Source organism: Lutjanus erythropterus, chromosome 7 (genome assembly GCF_056507025.1).
Source record: "Lutjanus erythropterus isolate fLutEry1 chromosome 7, fLutEry1.hap2, whole genome shotgun sequence".
In the NCBI taxonomy this organism is placed as follows: domain Eukaryota; kingdom Metazoa; phylum Chordata; class Actinopteri; order Lutjaniformes; family Lutjanidae; genus Lutjanus; species Lutjanus erythropterus.
In genome coordinates this window covers 20,150,524-20,168,680 of record NC_139323.1, presented here as the reverse complement: position 1 = coordinate 20,168,680, position 18,157 = coordinate 20,150,524, and the positions used below count along the sequence as shown (strand labels likewise).

Genomic DNA, 18,157 nt, shown 5'->3' with positions numbered 1-18,157 from the left:
CAGAAGGACGGATGGAAATAAACTTTCAAACATTGTGGCTGGCAGGAGAATCTGGCAAAAAAGAAAACTGAGTGCAACTCCGTTGACATTTTTTTTTCTTTTTGTGAACCATTAGAGCTTATTGGAGGCAATGGGGAGTGGCTGGCTGCAAGCTGGATGGAAAATGGCTACTTTGGAAAACAACACTGCACCTGGCCTCTTCCAGGAAGACTAAAGTAGTGATTATTTGGAAAAAAATAAATGTTTGAAAGGAACAAACATTACAAGAACTAAACCAGTCACGCAGGAGGTGGGATTTTGCATTCTGAGTAAATGAGGGGCCACTAAAACTGTACTCTGCAGTCCTTCATGGAAAAATCTAGACATCTTGTCAGCCTGCAAAATATACTTTCAGTAGATGGAAAACATCAAAGTATTCACCAATGTGAAAGTGTCTAATCTGACAAAGCAACATTAACTCTACATTAGTGCTCGGTCAAATCCACGCAGAAAGTTACACCTCAAACTAGCGAAATCAAATGCAGTATCTGAACAAAAGCAAAGGAATGTGTCCTTCAGAGGAAGAGTCATTTGCAGACAATGGCTTGATTGAGTATGATTGAGTAAACGCACTACGATGTGAGAATATTATACAGGAGAAGGTGGCGTGGAGCCAATACAATACTTTGACACACCACCTGTTTATGACAGAGCATTGAAGCCAATCAAAGACTTATTGACTTTTAATATGGAAGCGGTAGAGAGCCCAGTTGCATCTTGATGTGATTATTGTATTATTTCAGAAACAATGTTCTGCACAGTCCGCATAAGTAGGTCAGGTAACCTGGAATAATGTTTTTATTAATATATAGAATATAGCATATTATTGTTCATAGCTTTTTACAGCTTGTCAACAATATTAAATTAAGACTAAAGGTGAAGTTTGTAATATTTATGGTTCTATTGGCAGAAATGGAATACAATATTGATGAAGATGTTTTTATTAGTGTAATCTTCATAGCACACATGTCCTCTTCTGCGGAGTCTGCCATGTTTCTATAGTAGCCAAGAACAGACAAACTAAACTCTGGCTCTAGATGCGGCCTTTCGCGATTTTAACGAGTGCTGTAGTCAAGATAGTTTCTCTTACACACTTGGCCACTGAGTTGGTTGAAGTCTGCTACTTCATCACTAGATGCCACAAAATTCTACACACTGCTGCTTTAATTTATATAACAAAATGGGTAGTATAATTCCATGTTGCAAAACTAGGGAAACATTATTTTGTCTCTAATTTTTTAATATCCAATTTAAAATTTTGTGATCTGTATCAGTTCGTAGTAGAATTAGTAATGCCTCACATTACTGCACTTGAGAATAAAATGAATGTAACTATCTTGCCATGTCAATCCTAAATCAGAACAGTAATAATGTAACTTTAGACACAAATGGAGGAATCCATTGGAGGTTTATTGTCTGTTAACTAATGTTTACTCCACTTAATTGGATATAAGGGATATTCACTTTAAGATTTAATACAGCATGTTTCATACTATGTAATTCTGAACTGGATTACTGCTATTCAGAGGGACAAATCTTCAATTGCCATGGAGACCAAATATTCTTCAGAACCTGAGCTGGTTAATTTGGTCATTCAGGAGAAACAGTGATGGAAACAAATGAAGAGAGGGGTCAGAAAGAGGGAGAAAACTGAAAAACAAAAGAGACAAAGTGAAGACTAAAAAAAGTTCACACAGACAGTTCTGCTGTCACTATGGACAGAGCCAGTCAATGGAGATCTCTCAGTGCAGTGCTCTTTACCTTTGGAGGTGGACACTGATGAAAAACACGACCAGAAGGCCACCGTTAATAATTCATTCTGCTCCAAAACAAAGCCAGCAGGGCCACTTGGAAAAAAAAAAAAAGGTGGAGGCTGATTCACCTTTCACTGCTTCCCAGCATCCCACCCTCCACCACCCCTCGTGCTCCTGCTGATTCCAGTCTAAACAGCAATGTGTTAGCATAAGTAGGGAGTTTACAGCTACATTAAAAGGTGTTTAGCTGATGGGTTTATCTAAAGAAACTTACAGTAAGGTGGCAGGGAGTTCACCATCTTGTTCAAGGACAATATACTAGGACAGGGTGAGTAAGTAATTAAGTGAGTAAGTTTATATATACAAAACCTTGCTGGGGCAAGAATGACATTGTGATCAATCAATACAACCAATCAATAAAAACAATGCAAATGGAAAAAAAAATCACACTCAAAGATAACACGAAAACGTCAATCCGAGGCCTGTCTGTACAAATAAGCTGTCAGATGCTGTTTTAACAAGTCAACACTGCTGAGCTAATGTCAACAGAAAGGTTATTACAGAAGCTGGTGACCATGTAAAAGCTCACAGCAGACAGTCATGAATGCTGACCAGCATTATAAGCCCGGGTCAGATGACATTATAGGGTCCTGTCTGTACAAGATATGCACAGGTTCCTGGATTGAAACAGGAGGGTGAAAGAGAAATGCTCTGCTGCACAGTTTTTGACAACAGCTGACTGAGGCAATTATGTAAATATGTGGAATAATGCACAAGTGAAGCAGATAGCCTCTCCTCAGTCAGAGATATTATATCACAAGTCCTTGTTCAATGATCCAATTGACCAGCGGATGTCTATTGTCACACCAATGGTAATTTTTATGCAGCAGCTTGTGGGATGTTTGCCCAGTTGTGTCTGAAGTCTCTCCAGTATCATCAGATTAGATACTCACTAGACTGCAGGGATCAACCTTATTGTTTTTTTGTTTTTTTTACTTTCCCAGTCAGACAAGAAATGTACTTTCTCCAAGTCAATTTTTACTTGCCGCGTACAAATAATTTTATTTATTAGTAGTTCAAATAACGGCTACAACTCTTGTTAATTGTGTATTAAATGTTTAATCTTGGCCTGCAAAGTATATAAAATGTCAGAAAACAGTCATCTTAAAGTCCATGGGGATGTCACTTCATCTGTCTAAAAACTCAAAAGATATTCAGTTTAAGTTTAGTAAATGAAAAAGAAGAGGGACATCTCCATATTTGAGAAACTAAAAATCTCATTTTCTGCCATTTTATATGAAAAATTACTTTCACAATAAATTAATTATCAAAACAGGTAAATTCTTTTTTTTTTACCACGTGCCTGGTTCCTGATTATTGAGCCCTGGATTGAGTGCCAGTATTTTGAAGGTGTTTCTGTTTTGTTGATCTTTGTCTAAATGAAGTGCTTCAGCTCCGACTGGCTGACTGGTTTACAAATTGTTATATCTGAGGTTGGTTATTAACCAATTTCAAGTCATTTAAATTCCCTGAAGGGTTAAAAAAGTACATGTAGCTGCTTCTTTCGCTCTGATCATTGACCACCCTCTTGTCCAAGAGTCTGGGGGTTGGGACATGGAGTGATAGGTGGTTAGTGGGACAGATTAGAGATGGTTCACTGCCTGGATACAAACATTCAGCAAGCACCATCAATGGACCAACACTAAACCAGCTTAGCAGGCAGAATCCAGTATTTATATTTATCAACAGTGGGCCAAGCTTTGTCTGGATTCAGTTCCCTGAAGAAGAACATGTAACGCTGACAACATTAGTAGTCACTTTACAGTACTTACCCTTCATATAAACTCCTTTCAAAATTGAGATATCATAGATTGACAATAGCTGCCAAAAATAAAATCCTGGTTTCAATGTGGGCACTCACATTAAAGCACTCAATCCAGTGAAAGACAGACGTTCTGCCTCTTTGGGCTCTTTGGTGATTTTGAGTTTTAAGTACCACAGACTGTTATTATTAAAATATTTGAAGTTTTATCTGTATACTGTAAGGCCTTGGGAACAAACATCCAGATTCTTTTGTGCCATTTAGTTCAACTTTTTTATGAAAACAGTGAACAGTGCTTGTAGCCACCTCACTGGCCAGGTATAATGATTTCAGGGCTGCAAGTGCATTTGTGTCAAGTCAACATAGGTCATCAAGCTGCATTTTTTTTTGTGTTTTTTGTTTAGCAGTGCTAGCAGCAGTTTGCTCTGCTTGCAGGTTAATGTTCACGTCTGTGCTGAATGTGTGTATTGATTGCTCCAGTGGTTGTATAACTGTTTGTTCTGACACAGCCTACATTCAACCTTATTTTCATTTTCTACATTCAAAACATTGACAAGCTGCATTGTTTACAAGTTCTCATCTGTCCCACTTTGCTGATAACAACACCCGGGCCACTGGGGCATTTGTGCTGGACAAGAGGGGCTGCAGTCTGATAGAGCTGCAGCACCAGTTAGAGGCCTGCGGCTGCATAACAGCCTGAAGGCAATAATTAAATGAGATTGTACATGAATAAGATATTGAGTTAAATAGTTTAACCGACTAGTATTTCTCGTGCCAAGTAGCAAGGGTGGTGAGATTTAAGCGCATAGTCAACCAATCGTGCACATCCCTATGAAACACCACCAGGCTGTGATGTGTTAGGCTACCAAACATGTACTTTGTTCACTAAATTTAGGGGCTTGGTCGCCTGTAGGGCCAGTGAATATTAGCATCCATCCCTGAGTATTACTCTGCAGACTTTACCGAAATGTCATCACTGTATGTTTAAGTAATGTAGTAACCTCTCTTGTGGACAGCCAAAGCAAAATTAGTCTTCTAAGGCAGCTATAAACTTGTAGCAAGTTATGATTATTATTTTAGGAAGTAACGGTAGTAAGGGCACCTTCTATTACTGGTTAATATAACAGTGAAAATGTACGAAGCAGACACAGCAGGAAGGGGAAATGTCAAATATAACGATAGGAGCTAGCTCACGGCATGTGGCACACAAAGCAACAGTTATTATTATCACATTTCACACGACGACAATTTATGTTTAGCATCCTTAACAGAATGTATATCTCTACCATATTCACCTCCAGCACAATGTCAGCATGTATGCTGCGCACACTGAGGCTGCTACAGTTGCATGGTAAAGAGGAGCTAAAGGTCAAAGACAGGCTGCCTACTGAAATCACCATCTATCATCTTCATTTAATCTCACACCACATGGCGGTGAAGACCTGTCTGACCGCTCAGGTTGAGATATTTATATTCATTATTCTGTAGCTCCTATTGTCCTTGCACCATATAGGTCAGGATGTAATGTGCATCTCTTCCATCATCTGTAAAGGCTAAATGTAAACAATAAGTCTTTGTACTTTCACATGAAATTGATTTTTTTGTCAAAGGAAAAATAAATAGGTATTTTTTGAATACATGGCATTGTATAAAATGCAGGTCATGGCTGCATTTTCATTTTCAAAATGACAAATAGGCAATTCTTTTTTCATAGCGAAATTGCTTACTTTGTCGATGCTCTGTTGTCCTGTTTTATGTATGTGTCATTACTGTATATTCAAGAGAAGGCAGTACTATTTTGGTGATTATACAAAATATTTCCTCTTTTCATCAAACTGGAGCAGCCTTTTCCTGCTTAAATGGCAAACAAAACACATTACTTCTTTTCCCTTTCCTGTCTAAACTTTACTGGACACCTGGATGAAAATGTGGATTATGTTGTTAATAAAGATTCTTGTACATCCTACTAATATAATTGAGAAGCAGTTTGGGTTTTCGATTGTGCTTCTAATCCACATTCCTCCAACCCCCCCCCCCAAACTTGCCGCAAAAATGTTCAAGGGGCCGGCCTCTGCATATACGGTGTTTGTTCTCTGTGTTTATCATTTCATTACAGTCTATGGTTAAATATATTCTCTGCAGTGTTACTTTTGAATTCTTTATTGTGAAATCCACACCTTTATTTTGAAAGCCAGAACTACTATCGCCCAGAACTACTGGAAATATAACCAAAGAAGAAGATCAGTTACATTAATATTTGCATCTTGCTCAAGAAGAAGGAACTTCCTAAAAAAGGTCCTGTATCATACGCCTGCTGTGCATCCTCATTGGCTTTCATTGGGTTGTTTTGTAACTTTTTGGATAAAAAGTGGTTTTATTAACTTAACCTTTGCCTTAATACTAAGATTAAATATACAGAGAGCTAAAGCCTGATTGTAACTTCAAACACAGTTGATTTTTTATAGATTTACGTAGATACACTTAGATTTTTACTCTTTGAACAGCTGGCATGGCTGCAGATATTCAAATGACTTTTACTGTTGATCAGTTCTCAAATTGACCACATAACATCATACTGGAAATATTTCTAACAATAGTTGCTGAAATATATTGATATTTAGATGGATTAAATTATGTCCAGCAACAAGAATCTACACAGATGGGGGTGGTTTGTATTCTGATATCAATGTATCTTCCAGCCCAAACAGCCATTCAAGGCAAACTATCATTTTCCATGTACATGACTAATATGTATGCCTTCATACTCAATATGTCTCAAAGAAAACAATTCATATTCTATGTGTATTATTCAGTCTAGTTTATTGAATTAGAAGATACAAGCTGGCCCGACTCTGCAGTGAGGAAGAAGAAGAAGCAGAGCACTACTCTAGCTGTGAGGCTACAGTTGGTATGAGGACTGAGACATGCAAGTATTGTGACCAGAGAAGACGCTGGAGGCTGGATCTCCTTAATCCGAGCTGTCATATCAGTGTCAGCATGGCTAGGAGGCTATGCTAACACACACAGAGTAGATAGATACACTCACTACTGTATGGTAGCACAATTACAGCTATAACAAACACACTTATTTATAAAATTATTTTACCACACTTTTGGCATGGCGTGTCAATTTCTATCTAGAATCAAAATTATTAGACCGCAGAAACGACAGATCTCATTTTTGTTTTTCTGTGCCAGTTATTGATTTTCCTGAAGCTGTGGGAGAATGGCAGTGTGTCCTTTTGTGGTGCCTACTGGGTTTCTGCTGTGGATATGTGAATGGGAGCTGAAGGGCTGCATTATGGAGACGCACAGAGCTGGGATGGGAGGCTTGCTGTGAATAGACCTATATTGTAAGGAGGGGCGAGAGAAGTGGCTGTCTTGTGGCCATGCAGTGCAGCTGGTCCCTCCCGATACTATGAAGCAGGATGGGATAGTGGGGAGCAAGTGTGTGTGTGTGTGTGTGTGTGTGTGTGTGTGTGTGTGTGTGTGTGTGTGTCTTTGTGTGTGAGAGGCTGTGATTGACAAGACTTTAGAACCTCGAGGGGATTTTTTTTATCCATGAATGATGGGAGACCTCAAACTAGCGGCAAGGCACAAAACTAAGCCAGAGGAATTATGTTTATGTATGTGCATAATGTGCAACTGTGCATACATGCATACTATATTTCCAGCTAGGGGTGAAAACCTTGTATCTCTAAAATGTCAGCGTCCTAAGAAAAACAACTTTGTGTTTAGCTTTGATCACACAACATGCATTTCAGCTACACTGATGGGTTATAAAACAATATTTGATATCCATGAGGTTTGGACAAGGTGCAAACATCAAGAGATGTGTCCTTTTATATGCACAGCAATATATATACTGTGAATATCATCAAACAAATTCACATTTTAGACTTTAGTTCACATAAATATTTGATGTAGGATTGTATGAAGTACCTATCGATAAGGAATTACCTACAGTAGATGGCATGTCCTCAGTTAGGAGAAGCAGAGAGACACAAAAAAAAAACAACAGTTTGAGTGTACACTATATTTTAAATATTTCACTGCTTTACTTTGCCGTCAGATCATCTTTTCAGATGTGCAAACGCTGTTATATAAGCCAAATATCACTCTTTCAAAAGCCGACCAAACACCGTATGTGAAATCAGTAATTTTACCTCACAGAACACGGGAGTTGCTGGTCTACCGCTGCCTCGACCTGTCAGTTATTTTGTGTTATTGTGTGACTTCGGTGAATCTGAACTACGCTTTTAAAAACCAAAGTCACACAATAACACAAACAAACTAACAGACCGAGGAAGCAGCAGACCAGAAACCTCTGTGTTCTGAGAGATTAAATAGAGATTTTTTTCTATGAAGTTTGGTTGGTTTGGAGAGAGAGAGAGATTTACTTTTTTTATATGGCAGTTTCCCATCAGCAAATGTTGTCTGACAGCGAGGTAAAGCAGAGAAAATATTCTTCATACAGTGTACACTTAAACAGATATACATTTCTTTAGTTGGATTTTTTTAAGCAGTTAAAATACCTTTTGTTGCTGACCCTGTCCACAGCGGTACATGACTTAACTTCCATCCTGGTGTCTCTCTCTGCTTCTCCAAAGTGCCGACTGTCATCTACTGTGATGATAAACTCAATATCAAGTACGTCATACAACCCTACATCAAATAATCCAAACAATCCCTTTAAGTACAGGGTTTGTGAGCCCCTGAAGATGACACGAAATGCATGCATTATATTTAAACATTACATTTCAATAACCCACATTTAATATACTACTCAGCTATGGAATGACAATTTGTGAAAAGCCACTGGTTGCATGACAACTAATAGCACCTTGCAAATGTCACAGGAATTACATCATTAATGCCAGTGTTTTATTTCGAAGGACGACTCTGCAGGTATAATGTGGAAATGAAATGAATGAAGAAAAAAAAAACACCGCAGAAAAAGTGCTGTATGGTTGAACAGAAAATTTCAGGTTAAATGGATCAATTCCTTCGGAGGTTAGATAAAATGATCCACCTTAACAGGCAGAACTCAGTAATCAAGTTTATGACTTTTCCTGTGTGTCCAAGTTATTATAGTTTTCTGGGGCTTTTTTGTTTCTAATTCATTTTAACAATTTGATTTAGTTCCAGTAGGTTTCTGGAGAGGGTTTGTGTGTTTCAGTGTATTTTTTATTGTTTAAAAATGTTTGGTTTAATTTAGTTTTCATTAGTTTCAGGATTAGTTTTAGTTGATTTTCTATTTTATTATAATATCCAGTTATTTGTCAGGGGCAAGATTTAGAATAAGTATTACAATATAACAGCAACACTTTGAAAAAGCGGTTGATTCAAAATCCGTAGGCATCTTGGTCTCAGTAAACATCCTCATGTTGTTGTGCTGTCAAAACTAATCAAACTGAAAAACACTGAATCTAAATTAAATTACAGACATTTCCTGTATATTTTATTTTAGTTTAGTAAGTACACAATATTGTTTCGGTAGTTTTAGTTTTGTTTTTTCTTAAGTTCCTAACTTTTCATCTATATTTTGGTTCACTAAAATGTTTTTTCACACCTTGTTTTTAATTTTTAGTTTGTTATACTATAATTACCTTAGTGCAGCCCTCAATCACATGCTGATTCCCTAAATTGGTGCCCGTAAAGACTTTGAGAACCATTGCTTTAGCAAAACAAACAGTAATCACAACATTGCACTAGAAAAGAAACATTTTAACTACTTTTCTGTCATTGTATTGAGAAAAAAAATTGTGCTGTTGTCAATTGAGACAATGCAATTTTCAGTGCCTCTTATCTATAGAGAAACAAGCACTCTTCTGTCCATATAATGTTAAGAACATGAGTACCAGTATGCTTTGTACTCTCACACTCAACCTCAAACACCTCTGCAGCTCACTAGATGGTGGAGCTGTCCAGTTTTTATTCCAGATTCAAACTACATTCAGGTGCACACATTGTACTGTAGTGACGGCAGTGGTTGCCAGAAGGCTGAAAAAGTAGTTTGTGTATTCATAAGTAGCTGGCCACCTACCCAGGTTCCAATTATCCAAATATCAAGTACTTAATGAACCAAAGCAGAAGTTAAAGAGACAAAGGCGAAAGGAGACACAGAATTGTCATGGAGACAACTTCAAGGAGAGAGAAGTCCTTAGACCCTCGCAGTTACCATGGCAGCCTATCTTATGTACATTGTACTCCATGTATCTGTATGTGGGTTATCAGGCGTGGGTGTAGTATTATTCCAGCCTGGCTGCATGGCTGATGCTACCTTTGATTGTACACCGACGTTAAATGTCATCGCTAAGCTGGCGCCGGGCCTGAATATGATTCAACATCAAAATGTAAAGCACCTGACAGCCCTGCTCTAATTTGCCCCTTAGATTTCATTACACGCTTTGTAAAGAATTAAAGTGAGCTCGCTCCAGTCATGGCTGGGGGCAAAGTTCAGAAAAGAAACGGAAAATGATAGATACGTTAAATCTTTACAGCTAAAATAAGATAACCTTTTAAAACTTTTACTTTACACTTACCTCTGTGGCTAGAAATAGCATTCAAATCATATCAAACAAAATATTATAAGGGGGCGATAATGTGTCCTCACATCTACCTGTGCTCATGTAAGCAATAAGATGAAGGACAGAGGTTGGGGCCAAGAAGCAGTAACAGCCACATTACCCAAATGACAGTGATGGCACAGTATTCTATAGAGTAGGGTTAGTATCAAGAAATGCTCCTGAAATGGGATCATAATTAACAGTAACAGGGATTTATGTAGACCTGTATGCATTTGTCTTTTATTTTGCTTTTATTACTGTTTTGTCTATTTTTGCACCTTGGCCACTCAAATTCTCCATCTGTGATGATAAAGTTTACTCGAACTTGATTTAGATGACCCTCACATCACTTCTTAACTATAAGCGATGTGTGAGCAAGCAGTTGTTTATGTGACTTTGCGACTGTTTCAGTTTTTTGCGAAGACGAAGTCCTAGTCTGCTCTGTGCATCAGCGAGCAGGCTGGCGGAAAAAATGTTTGCCCTGTGCCATTTTGGTGAAGTTTCCTATTTTATCTGATTAAAATCGATGCCGACATCTTGACAATTCTCTTACCCCTAATCAAAGCAGTCAACAGAGGAGCTGGGAGATTACAGAGGCTGTCTCCATGTAAATAGCCAGAGATGTATATATTGATACAACTGTACAGTGTTTCAGTATGGTAGTCCAGAGCAATTAGAATAAGCACTTAAACAATATACTGCACATACAATACCTAGTGCCAATAATTAGACAAAAATCCTCTGAGCATACTCTGTGGTGCACGTTTAGCCACGGAGAAGAGGGTGGGATATTATCCAAAAGCACTGATAAGCAAAGTTAAAAAGGAAAAAAAAAAGTATATTCCCTTGGAAGAGCTTCAGTTTCATACAGTACAAGACTCTCTACAGGCTGCTGTGGTGAAACCACTGTTCCAGGCCTCTGATTACAGTCGTCGTACCTGTGGAAAGATGCTGACCTCTGGTAATACACTGGCTGCACAGCCAGTGAGATTGGTCTTTCTAAAGGCAGGCCTGGAAATAGCTGGCTGAGCTTTTTTAAGCTGTGGGTTCAAGCGAGGCAGCACACCTTGGGCTTGTTCGGCTCTAGGGAGACGAAAAGGTTGTTCAAATGTCACGAGCAAACCCCCAGCCCAGACCCCAAACACAGCACTGTGCCAGCCGAGAAAAGAGTTATTTGTGAATGTCTCAGATGCCCTAAGGCCATGGTGTGTGTGACAGAGTGTGTATTTGTGGCTCTGTGTGTGATGACTGTAAATGAGAGCAGTACAACACCGAACATGACACTAAGGATCTATGATATCAAGCTAGACGGCCACGGGCCACATGCTGCTAAATGCTCAGTAAGTTGGTCTAACCAAGTGGTTCTCACCCTGGGAACGGACCCCTCAAGAGATCACAGAATCACTTTGGAGGCTCAAAATCTGATTTATGAGCTCAGAAAATAATACATACAAAAGTTCCACAATAATATTTTTCCCTATTAAATATGAAGTAGTATTTAATTTCTCAGTCTCCAAAGATATGGAAAGAAACAAACTAGGGGCGTAACGATTTACCAATATTAACGATAACCGTGATATTTTAAAAACTGAAACATTCATATCTAAATAATACATGTCTCTTTACCTCTTGAACATAATGTATGCACTCAAATTATTTTGGTTTCTTTCCGCTCTCGCTTTGTCTCCCTCCCCCAACTCCTGCACATTTGCTATAGATACCACGATAATATCTTTATCAAGAATTAATTTAGTCATGATAATCGTGTAATAAAATCGATATGACAGCCACAATATAAATTATTGTACCTCAGAAAATCATTTTGTGAATGAACGCTTCACCACCTTCATCTTTCGGTATCACTGTGGAAAAACACCCATCCATCTCCTGAAGTCTAAATTCAATAGGTTTAGTTGCAGCACAGGCATGCATACACTAAGCCCACAGTTTAGGATGTTTTAAGGAAGTCAGTAATATGAAGGTTTGTCCGTTGCTTAAAAATTGTGCTCAAATTTTGTGTTTTCATCTGGCAAGTCAAATCATGTCATGTGGGGCTGAAATGATCCAAATCTCATTCTAAATCACACACAAAGAGGTTTAAAGCACTTGGTCTGAACATAGCATATCCCAGCATAAAATTAAATACAACAGAATACAAACCGTAGATGGGTTTAATGAGAAATGCTGCCATCTTTTCTCTGTTTTCTATCCAAATCTAGCTTCTTCACTGTCACTAACACGAGGCTGCTACAGTAAATGATATTAGAGAAGAAGTGCACAGTGAAAAATGGAAGGCTGAAGGACATTTCATTCAGAGTGTCTGTACTTTCATTAAGATAAACCCCTGACTTTTTAAGACCTTTACAGTGGTATTTGGAATTTTGTTTCCAGCAGAAAAGCAGTGCACCATGAAATTAAAATGATGATCGCTGGAAATTTTGTTTTGTTTTCAAAGACAGAAGTAAATTTGATTTTAAATATCAGTATGTGCAGACTACTTTAAAACAGATGTCTATCTCAGTGTTTGGTGTAAAACTCTCTGCAGAATGATTTAAGTATCTTTCACATTAATTAAGTGTACAAAGAAAGACTAACTTGATTAATTATTATCTGGCCTTGTATTCTTTTGTTGTTGTTGTTGTTTTTTCACGTTAATGATTAGTAGTATTGGTTGTCAGGGTATTGATTCTTCTGTGCTCTCTAAATTATGGCAGCAACTAATGATTATTTTCAGTGTCAATTAATCTGTCATCTATTTTCTTGATTAATCAATTAGTTGTTTGGTCTAAAAAATGTCAAAAAATTGTGAAAAATCTTGATAACCGTTTCCAAAACTCATGATGACACCCCCTTCAGTTTACCGTCACAAAGAAGCAAAGAAATATTTAAGAAGCTAAAATCAGAGAATTTAGCTTTCTTTCTTTAAAAAAAAACCCAAACCAATTAATTAATTATGAAAATAGTTGGTAATTAAGTTAATAACTGATTAATAATTGATTATTCGACTAACTGTTGCAGCTCTATGCTAAATATCAAGTGTTTGGAACAACACAACAGCACTGCAACATCTGTCAATTACAGTGTCAAGAGTCCCAAAGCTATTAAAAAAAATATTTTGGCTGCATATGTTCTGAGTAAGAGGAAAGACAAAATGAAATTCATTTTCTCCCCACTCATTTCTTTTTCTGGAGATGTGCATTACATGAGTGGAACAAATAAAAACGAAATGAAAATTAACTGAAATCCACAACTCAAAAACCACAATTAAAATCAGTCCGATCACCAAGTACAATAACAAAACAGAAATCTGTTTTGGTGACATAGGTTTAGGACTAGAAACCACAGATGGTTTAACACCCATCGGCTGTGGGTCACTAACGTAACGCCTGTCCAGAACCCCTGGTGATACGTGGTGCTGATTTACGACACTGATACCCTCTTCCATAAGGGAGACAGTCCAATTACTTAAAATTCAATCAGCATTAACGTCGTCACTGAGCCCAGACAACAGACATTAATAAGTTCCACATCGCCCTCGCCAATGCTGTCATTTGCCTCTCTTCCCTCTTTCCCTCCCTCCTCCATCTTCCCTCAGCTCCATTCATTTGGTGCAGCTATTAATAGCCCGGCCACCCGCCTATCAATACCATCACTACTCCAGCAAGACAGAGGATGTGGGCATGGCCCAGCCAGTGGAATGAGAATAAATGAGCTGAACTACAGAAGCTTGGTCTTACGTAACACAAGAGAGAGACAGGGAGAGAGAGAGAGATGGGCATAGAAAAACATGGCTCATATGAAAGAAGAAGTGAGTGTACGCAGTGAAGAGAGATGGCACATAAGACAAAAAAAAAGTGAGGGACTGTGAGAGGGAAAAGAAAGATATTATGAAAGAAGAGCTGAGAGAGCAAGGTAGAGAACTGGGACATAAAGAGCAGAAGAAAAACTGTTCCAATTTACCAGATAAAGATGGTAAGAGGAAGAGAAAGACTGAAAAAGACAAAGAGAGAAATTTACACAGTAGGTGAAAGACAACTAAAAATATGTGACTCGGGAAAGAGAGAAATCTGCCAGCTCTCGACGTTTACACACATTCCTTTTCTCCAATTCTCCCCTCAGTGGCTACAACCTCATATTTATGGGTCCACATTCCTCTCTCTCTCTCCATTTTTCTTCTTTCCATCTATTCCCCCTCTCTCTCTGCTTATTGATCGAGGCAGGTAGTTTCAGCCACTCCTGTGCGGCAAAGAGAAAGACTATTGTATTATCCATAAAAGCGAGGATCTCTGTCTGCTTTGCGTGTTTGTATCACCTCCCCCTACTGCTGCTGTCTGGTCCAGTGGGTCCAGTGGGGCTTTGTCACTCCACCTACTGGTTTACAGATCTCTAGCTAGAAATACAAAGATGGCTCACAGACCCGGGTTGACTGCTTGATGACATTTGGAAAATTTTGTTTTACTATGGTTGATAATCATAAAAACTAGCATTGCAATGCCACTTTAGTTCAAACAACTTTTTAGGATTAACATAAAACAATGGTGTTAATGATATATTCATGAAAGCATCAAAATATAAGTATATGAAGCAAAGGAAAATATATTTACTGGATTACACAATGATGGATTGTTTTCTTTATCATAATTAAGCAACCTTATGGTTCACTACATGAATAAAAGGATGAAGCACATGAAGCCCATGCTTGCCCAGCTTGTTTTTTTCCATTGATCACCATTCACTCAAATTGTTTGGGAGATTTTACATCACATTTTTCATGTGAAACAGAGTTTTGTGGACTAAAAAACTAAACCAGACCTTCAGTCAGCATGAGGGTGAGTAGCTAATTAATGAATTTTCAGTTTTGGGTGAACTATCCCTTGAAACTTTAACCTTTAACCTTGACTATGACCTCACTACTAATGACTGCCAGTAATATTGTTAAGGACAATTTGGGTCCTTAACAATTTTGGGGGACAGGTTTACTGTTACTCAGTTCTAGTCTTTTAAGTCATCTTGAAGGAGAATAAAAAATGAAAAGTAAAAAAAATGGCATGACTGTGGCTTGATGGTCCACTAATCAGGAGAATGGTGGCTCAATCTCCGGCTCCCTCCACAAGATACTAAACCCCAAGTTGCCCCCAAAGGTGTAAGCCTCAGTGTGTGAGTGTGTGTGGCACCTTGCATGGCAGCATCTGCCATTATTGTATGAGCAGAATGGGTGAATGTGATGTGTAGTATGGAGCTTTGAGTGGTTTAGGGACAAGAAAAGAAGCACATAAATGTAGTTCATTTGCCTTGTAAATTGTAAACTGCATTCCACTTGTGTTGTTAACAGTCTTAGGGTGCTTTTACACCTCACCTGTCTAGTTTGGTTCAAATTAGGTTGGGCATTATGATGGTATATAACATGCAATGGCAGAAATGTGTTCATCTGTAGAGATTTGCACCATGGGGGTTAATCTCTTATTGTCTTACTGTGTAAAACACAAGATACAGCTAACAATAATAGAAAAGCTGAGAGACAGTCTTGACTTATAACGGTGCAGTCAAGTGCTAAAGTGACAGTGTCATTCACCATAATCTGATTTCCTCATATGCATTCATGTAGCAAAGACAATGCAGGATGACAGTTGCCAAACTATCCCATTAGTGATTTACATGTCAGTAGAATATTTTTTTATTTCGTTAGTTCTAACCAAATGAAACCAAGCACAGGTGTGAAAGCGACCTCAGTCAGCAGAAGATTCAAATCTGATTTTCAGGCAGCTGTGTCACACTTGTATGACAACAGTTTCACCACCTTAAACCCAACCAACCACACAGAAAAACTTAAACTGCAGCAGGTACGCTATACATGAACACAGCCTAAAAACAGCCAACTGGTAAATACTAAAGGTCCAAAAATTCACTTTGAATTCTTGCAAGCTCTCTGGGAGGCCAAAGGGTGAACACAGGCTGTAATAGTCCTGAGACAGCAGTACATGCCTTTAAATGTCACCACTAAATGAGCGTGTCCTCTGACAAGACACAAAGTTCAGAGGAACAGTAATGACAACAGCAACGTCAGCGATGTTAGTACTCTCAGACAAAGTACAATCGACACAATAAGGAAAAATACGTCCTGATTTATTTTCACCACAGTGACATGATATTATCACCATTCACACCACTCATCTGGTTTATAACAAGACACAGCCAAGACTTTCACTTTAGCTGGAAGAACCAATTAATTGTCACTAACTGTATATGTGAGAAACATCCATGTGCAAGGAAAAGATAATACAGTGTCTATGCTTACAGGTTATTTCTACACATAAGTAAAAGTAATATAAGCAAAGTACCATCCAGGAAGTTGAAGCTTGCACCGACTTTTCACACGTGCAAACACTCTCTGTTATTCATAACATGTTTATGAAACGAAAATTTACACATCACGATATTAAAACAGCTTGCAGCACAAGAACAAATTCTTACACAATCATTAGTAATCATAAAATATTTATACAGAGCAACTTCCAAGTGTAACTGCTGGGTAGCTCACTGAACCAACTGACAAAGCTAACTTTAGCTTGTTCACGGCCTGTTTCACCTGATGACAAGCGTTACTATTGCAAAATATCTGACACTTGTTTAAAATGCTGTTTAATTTAAAAGTGAAAAAAAATTAATTACATCTCACAAAATAACATATATAAGAATATACCTTAAATTACGATTTAAATTTTTTTGATGTTGCTTCGCTACATGACCAGTGGCGTTAGCGAGGTTAGCACAACAGAACATTTCCCACTAATTCTAAACTGCATGAATGCTAACTCTGACAACACTTATTTCTCCATGTACTGTAGACATACAGATACAGTTTACAGACAACCACGCACAACAATCTTTAAGTAACTACTGACTTTTGTCATTTTTCAGCTAATACTCCAGTGCCTGTTGACATGCCAGCCCTCATATCAGAATATGATAACAAAATGCTGTGAAATTGAAGTTACTGAAGTACACGCATCCGTTTGTGTATGTGAGCAGCCTTCAAACTTTCTGAACGCGTTTTGTATCAGCTGACCTACTTACGCATCAGAAATGCATTCAGTAAATGCAACTCGTTATGAGCAGTTATCCCTCCCTGGTTTTTCTGTGTGTGTGCCTTTACCTTGGTGATGAGGATGCGGTAGTGCTCAAGCAGGTCGTGGTTGTCGTGGCAACCGGCCAGCAGCTGCCAGACTTCAGCTCTGAGTGGCTCAGGAATGCCACTGCGAACCAACGAGGGCAAACCCTTCGGACGAGTGGACAGGTTCCCATGCCTGATACACACACAGACACACACACAGGGGTAATCCATTATTTTATAATCTCACTTAATCCAATTCAACCACTTTAAATATTAATTTGAAGTGCAGCTGGACAGGTTTGATAATTGTTTTTATTTTATTATGTTCTTTGTGCGTAACAATGACATTTGTGCAGCGACAGTGTGAAGAATAATGCAGTGTATTCAAGTAGAGTATTAACCGCAGTGCTGCCAGGCTGTTAGATCTCTCCTACATGAGGAAATATCTTGCTTTTGAAAACACACTGTCAGCTCTTTTTAATGATGCTTGAAAACTCATCATAATGCATCTATTGAGGCCATATGAAGGCAATTTCCCGATAAACTACTTCACTTCATTGTGCTGATGCAACAGCAAGAAAACAGACTGTGAAATCAAATGAAAAGCCAGAAACATCTTTCATTCTGTTAATCATACCAGTGTCTGCACCGAAAGCTGTATGCATCAATACTGGTTGTTGTAAAAGAACAAAATATTACAGTAATGACATTTCAGTATGTGTTATAGCGAGTAAATGAATAGCTCTATCTGAAGGGAACTGTTTTCCATACAAAGGAGGATGATAAAACATTAAAACTACAATAATGACAGGATCCTCGTTCCTGTCCTGTAAATCACAGTCTGTATGAGACAAGGTGGGCC

General features: G+C 38.3%; 1 protein-coding gene across 2 annotated transcripts in view; it reads right to left on the bottom strand.

Moving 5' to 3' along the window:
• rabgap1l (RAB GTPase activating protein 1-like) overlaps positions 1-18,157 on the bottom strand; it is a 162,980-nt gene that overhangs the window by 106,560 nt on the left and 38,263 nt on the right. For both annotated transcript variants that reach the window (XM_084723124.1, XM_084723125.1), the window contains exon 13: positions 17,338-17,488. In XM_084723124.1, coding sequence (XP_084579250.1) covers positions 17,338-17,488 — 151 coding nt within the window. The remainder of the gene's footprint in view (positions 1-17,337; positions 17,489-18,157) is intronic.